General features: G+C 42.4%; 1 protein-coding gene across 1 annotated transcript in view; it reads right to left on the reverse strand.

The window, feature by feature from the left end:
- LOC109389580 (cyclic nucleotide-binding domain-containing protein 2-like) overlaps positions 1-6,914 on the reverse strand; it is a 91,476-nt gene that overhangs the window by 36,671 nt on the left and 47,891 nt on the right. Inside the window, exon 8 of the mRNA XM_019655208.1 lies at positions 6,422-6,536. Coding sequence (XP_019510753.1) covers positions 6,422-6,536 — 115 coding nt within the window. The remainder of the gene's footprint in view (positions 1-6,421; positions 6,537-6,914) is intronic.

Genomic DNA, 6,914 nt, shown 5'->3' on the forward strand with positions numbered 1-6,914 from the left:
ATCAGCTGCAGGCTGACTCTTGGTAATAGCAGCTTGCAGGCATGGGTAATCTGGCTTGAGCAAATTCTCAGGAATGAGACTCACAGACTGTGGAGAGAACAATGCTACTTCCGGGTAGGTGGAGAAATAAAAGCGGTGTGTCAGCCCAATTCGGGGCTCTTAGTCCTCTGAGGCTGGAGACCCTTGGCCCCACACTCATTTAACTCTTGGCTGCCCCCTCTCCTTCTCCCTCTGCCCATGTCATGCGGGAAGGAGGCCACAAGGGAGGAGAAGGAACTGCAAATTATTCAGGTTAGCCTTCAGGGCTCTCCTCTACCAGTTCCTCTTTTAAGCTCTCTCTCACCTCTTCTCACTTGAATATCAGGATTCTCCAAACTTATCATAAACCACAGGCACATCCCTACTGTGTGCTTGGCTTCCCACTATTCCCTTCAGCTGGCAAGGACCTCATCCTCATCCCCACCCTTCTCTGGGTCAGATCCTGTGCCTCCAAATCCCCATTTCGGTGTAGAGGCTGGAAGCCAAATGCTGCATTTCTGAGCTCCCTTGCAGCTAAGGCTCTGGGTGTGATTTGGGCTCCACCAATCCAATGCACTTGGGTAAGGCTTGGCTTTGGAGCTGCCCGACATCCACTTGGTTCATGGCTGTAGCAGTGGTTTCCTGAATGTGGCAGGAGAGGCAATACCTAAGGCAGTTCACTTCTGGACTCTGATCTGGAGTTGTTGGGGAGTCATTTTCAGTCTAGGTCTGTTTCTTCAGGCCTCCCTACCCCCCCACCCCCCCACCCCCAGTAAATCTGTTAGCCATTTAACATCCTGCAATAAATCCCTTTCTGCTTACATTAGCTAGACTTGACTCTGTTCTCTGGGACTGAACCCAGAATAATAACACAAACACACCCCTGATGGTGCTAGCAAGTTTAACAACCGGTCCTCTGGGGGAAAATCTATAAATTTTACTGTTATAAAGTGTGTGTTACATGCAATTTATAAAAACAAAATATACCATACTCTTATTGGAAATTCCATATAGCCAATCAATTCTCACTGAATGCTTTTGTTGACTTTGGCTGAACTCTTGTGTCCATGGCCAATCTACAGTCACAATTCAATCATGATTTGACAAATGAATTTGTATCCCAATCCACTCTTTTCCCCATAAATTTAATATTATTAAATCTGACTTGTAATCTACTGGTAAACTATTTTATCACTCTTACATAAATTATATTCATTACATTTAAACCATTTTTAGCTTCGTCATTATGTATATCAGAACTTCACTGTTTATCAATGATGTGAGTCATTTCTGTGATGAATCAGATAATATTTTTTAAATACAGAAGAATATTTTCTTAATTTTCTTATCTTCATAGTGTAACGGCTACAGACTCTGCCCACTATTAAACTTAATTTGCGTTATAAACATTTTCTCTACAGCTTTCTTAAGACAATGAAGACCTGTCTTAGAGTGTCTGCTGATTTCCATTGTGTAAATATTCCCACTATGGCTGATTTTAAGCTACCAGTATGAAGTCACTGAACATGGAACTGAGAAGAGATGTGTACAACTATATAGTTTTTCTGCCATACAAATACAACAGACATAAATAACCTCAGGAGCATAGATAATACTAAAATGCCGTAATATTAGTAGGAAATGATGAGTTTTCAGCATGTATTACTCTTATTTTCAATATAATGTATTTAATTATAGGTTTATATAATTTAATTTTTAATAATTACAGTGTTTACTGACTCACAGAATTCATGAAAACTTAATTAGACCTTGAAGGCTACTAGAAGCCAGCTCCAGCACACAACCAATTTTTCCCCCTCCTTCTGTCTAATGGTCCAATCCTTCAAGGTTCATCTCCTACCTCACCTCTTCCAGGAAGCCTTCCTTAAAGCCTCCAGCCTTTAGAGAGTTCTCCCTCCTGAATTCTTGTAACTCACAGATTTTGCACTAATCACTTGGTAGTTGGCATTGGCAACTTTGTCTATGCTCAGAATCTAGGGGTGAAGATATATAAGGAGAGAGAGCCAGTCTTTTCCATCTTTGTATCCCTCCTGAGCCTGGACCAATGTATCATGACCTCGGCAAAAACTCGACAAATGTCTGCGGTGACTTAACATGTGAACAATAGGTATAGAGAGATGCTAAAAGTTTGGGGGCAGAACTCTGGCTCTGCACCTTACTAGCTGGGTGGCCTTTCTTAAGGTGTCTTAGCATCAACTTCCTCATCTGTCAACTTGGAATAATAATATCTTCCTTGTAGAGCTATGGTAAAGATTTATGGAGAAATAGGACTATGTACATGGTTATTCATCAAAACACTGAAATAGCAAAAGATTGAGGTAACCTAAATATCCATCGATATGAAGCTGATTAAATAAATTAAAGTACAACTATACAGTAAAATACTACACAAATGGGAAAAAATAATGAATGGTTCTTTATGTACTAATATGGAACAATCTACAGAAATATTCTTAAATGAGACAGCAAAGTGCAGAACAGTCTGTGTAGTATGACACCACTTTGGAAAAAAGTAGAAAACATACACACATGCATTTGCCTACATATGCATAACAGTGATGTAGGAAAACGGTGACAGTGGTTCCCTCTAAGAGGGAATAGTGGGTGGCACAGGAAAGAACTGAAAGGGAGAATTATCACTCTTTTGAACCTTTTAAGTTTTGAATCATGTGAATGTACTACCTATTCCAAAATAAACAAACAAACAAAAATGAATGATGCTAGTAGAATCCCTGGCACAGGAGCAAAAGGCCTCCAAAAAAATGGTGGTGATGATGCTGGTGGTGATAGTGATGGTGGTGATGATGGTGATGGAGAAGGATAGGGAAGGGGAGGGGAGGGCAACAGAGAGAGCTACTGCTTAGGATTTGAGCAGAGTCAACAATTGACAGAAAGGTCCAAACCAAAGGTAGGACTGAAGGGCTAGGAGACAAATTAAGCAGTAAGTTGAAGTGAGGCACTCTCGGGGTGTTCTTGGGAATAGGAATAGCTTAGTGAGCCACAAGGGTCAGGGGCATGGAGCCAGAGAGAGGCTCCTGGAAAAAGAGAAACGAGAGAATCACAGCTGGTGGATTACACAGGTGATTTTAAGGAGTAGTAGAGGGGAGCAGCTGGAGGGGAGGGCCTTGAGAAGAGGGCAAAGGGACCCAAAGTGGTATGTGATAGACTGCCTACAGGCTAGGTGATTGGAGAGCATGTGAAATCTTTGAAGTCAGACAAACCTGGGCTGAACCCTGCTTCTGTCCCTCAGCAACTGTGTGACCTTGGACGAGCCACTTAACCTTCCTATGCCTCGGTTTCCTTCTCTGTAAAATGAGAATAATGACAATACTAACCTCCTTTGCACTGCTGTGAGACTGAAATGAAATAAAGCAAGTGAAGTGCACAGCCTACTACACAGTAAATGCTTGATAAATATNCAGCAGGGCCCCGGTTCGGATCCCACATGAGGGCCAGTGACACTGCCCTCTACAGCTAAGATGGTGAACAACAGCTCGACCTGGAGCTGGGCTGCGGTGCGTCGCCGGCAATGGCGTAGGCTGCAGTGGGGCTGGCAGGCAGCAGGCGTGAGCTTTCGTGAGCTGCTGTAGCCACCATGAGTGGCTGTCCAATGGCTGGCGAGCGACTGCCTCAGCCAGGAAGAGTGCAATGATAATACCAACATGGGCCAGTGAAGCAACGTCCTCCACCACTAGACTGAAGAACAAAAGGACAAAAATCCCTTCCTCGTTTCCCCAACTCTGTTCCCCTCCCCTAAATCCCCAATAAAATCTTTAAAAAAAAAATAGAATGTTGGCAGACATTTTATTGAAAACAATGCAAACCAGGAGGCAGACTTTAATATATCTTTAAAGTACTGAACAAAAAATCTGTTAATCTAGAATTCTATACCCAGTGAAAATTTCTTTTAAAGGTAAAAACAAAATCATTTTCAGCCATAGAAAAGCCAAAATAATTCATCATCAGATGTTCTGAACTATAAGAAATGTTAAAGGAAACACTTCAGGCAGAAGGAATGGTACTGTGGAAATCTGGATCTATACAAAGGAATGAAGAACATCAGAAATGGTAACTACATAGGTAAATATAAAAGCCTTTTGTTCTTATTACTTAAGTATATTTAAGGGATAATTGTTCAAAGCAAAAATAATAACCATGTACTGTAAGGTTTTTTAACATATGTGAAGTAGAATATATCACAATAGCGCAAAATCTGGGAAGAGAGAAATGGAAGTATACTGTTGTAAAGTTCTGACTGTACAAAGTGGTATAATAGCACTTGAAGGTAGACTGATAAAAATATATACAATATGTTATAAAGCAACCACTAAAATAATACAACAAAGAACTACAGCTAAGGAGCCAAAAGGAAAACAAAATGGAATCATACAGAATAATCTAAAAGAAGGCAGGAAAAAAAAAAAAGGAAAAAGGGGAATAAAGAACAAATGGAGAACAGATAGGATAAATAGAAAATAGTAGGATGGTAAATTTAAACCCAATCACAATCAATAATAACATTAAACTGTAAATGGTTCAGAAAGCTCAATAAAAGGCAGTGATTGTGAGATTGAATTTAAAAAAAAAAAAAAAAAAAAAAGCAAGACCCAACTATATGATGCCTTTAAGAAACCCACTGGTCCAGCCAAGTGGCGCGTTGGTTAAGAGTTGGCTTGGGACGCCATCTCTGAGCAGCAGGGCCCCGGTTCAGATCCCACATGAGGGCCAGTGACGCTGTGCCCTCTATAGCTAAATTGGTGAACAACAGCTCGGCCTGGAGCTGGACTGCCATGAGTCGCCGGCAACGGCGTAGGCTGCAGCCTCTGCTGCAGTGGGCTGCCTTAAGCTACCGTGAGTGGCCAGCATCCAGAGTGAGCTGCCATGAGCCTCCGTGAGCGGCTGTCCAATGGCCGGCGATCGATCTGCCTCACCTGGGAAGAGCGCAATGATCACAATACCAACATGGGCCAGTGAAGCAACGTCCTCCACAGTTAGACTAAAGAACAAAAGAACAGCAGTTTGTCTGTTCCCCTTCCCCGATTCCCCAATAAAATCTTTTTTAAAAAAATGGATTAAGACAGGCCGGCCGAGTGGCTCAGTTGGTTAAGAGTTGGCTTAAGAGCGCGGGCTCTGAGCAATAGGGCCACCGGTTCGATTTTCACATGGGCCAGTGATGCTGCGCCCGAGCTGAGCTGTCGCTGAGCTGCCAACAGGTGGCAAGATGGCTCAGCTAGTGTAACAACAAGATTGCCTGTTCGATAGTGGGCTACATCCACCCGCAACTAAGACTGAACTCAGCACCTTGAGCTGAGCTGCTGCTCGGATGGCTCAGTGGATACAGTGTGCACTCTTAACAAGGCTGCTGGTTCGACTCCTGAGTGGGATGGTGGCTATGTCCACCCACAACTAAGATTGAACACAGCCCCTTGAGCTTAAAGGCCATGAGCTGCCAATGGGAAGCCAGATGGCAACTGGCGCCCTCCACAACAAAGATTAAAGAACAACCACTTGGCTGGTCCCCTTCCCCAATTCCCAACACTGTTCCCCTCCCCCAGTTCCCCAATAAAATCTTCAAAAACAAAAAAATGAATTAAGACACTAAATTTTATGTTATGTGTATTTTACCACAATAAAAAAAAACGAGCGAAAAAAATTCATGGGATGCAGCTTTTTCTTTGATGGATTAGCAGTAGAAAAGAGAGAAAAAATAATTGATATGAGAAGAGAACTGACATTTACTGAGCACCTACCAGGTGCCGTGCATACATGATCTCACTTAGCCTGCCTTACTAACCTGTGCGATAATGACAATGAACATCCACTATATACTAATGCATCCAAGTAGTGTTCTGAGAGCTTTATATATTTATCTGCTTAATTTCATAACAAGTCTTTGAGGTAGAGATCATAATTAACATTTTACAGACTCTGAATGTACGGATGCACAGAGACACAGAGTGACTTGTCTAGAATCAACCAGCTGATAAGAAACGGACCCTGGATTCAAACACAAACATTTTGGTTCCTGGGCCTTATGCTCAACACTACCGTGACAGATGCGAAGTCACTCAGCTAATCAGTGGGATTCAAACCTGGTTCTGTCTAGTTTCAAGGTCTCTTTTTCCTACCTTCTCCCCAGGAGAACCTGAAGCAAAGGGGAAAGGCTGAAAAGGAGGAGTGAGAGAGGTGGGCCAGAGCCCAGCCTGGCAGGGCCATGAGGACCAGGATTCCACAGCTGGTAGAAGAAGAGATCAAACTCGACAACCTGTCAGGCCTTTCTAGCTCTAGATTTCTAAGCCTCTATGGGCTGGAAATTGGAAACAGGATGGGACCAGACACCCTCTGCTGTGCTGCCAGCTGCCAGATGTGGGCAGCCACTTACCTTTGAGGTGAGTCTCCATTGGTCTGTCATCTATCAGCTGCAGATGCTGCCAGATCCACTTATAGTAGGAAGGCGAGGCTGCGAGGTCTATCAACCGCAGGACTTCACATCTGCCCTGGACACATCAAGGGACACAAACAAAAGGCTTAGCCCCTAGGCTCTAGGCAGGCTAGGCTTTGAAGATAAGCTTTCTGTACCCCATTTTGTTTTACTTGCTTAATGAAAGTGGTTTCTGGTCCCCCCGTTTTTCAAATGAAAATGTTATCTACTTATAAAGAATTCAAATAGCTAAAGAGGCATGAGAACTAAATACAATGCTGGTACTGGAAAAAATAATCACCATTAGTAGGACAGTTGGTGAAATTTATTTCATACTGTAAATTATATATTATATCAATGTTAAATTCCTGGATATATATATATATATATATATATATTAACAAAATGTTAACAATTAGTGAATCCAGGTTAAGATTCTACAGTTCTTTGTACC

The sequence above is a fragment of the Hipposideros armiger genome, unplaced genomic scaffold (genome assembly GCF_001890085.2).
Source record: "Hipposideros armiger isolate ML-2016 unplaced genomic scaffold, ASM189008v1 scaffold_238, whole genome shotgun sequence".
Lineage (NCBI taxonomy): Eukaryota > Metazoa > Chordata > Mammalia > Chiroptera > Hipposideridae > Hipposideros > Hipposideros armiger.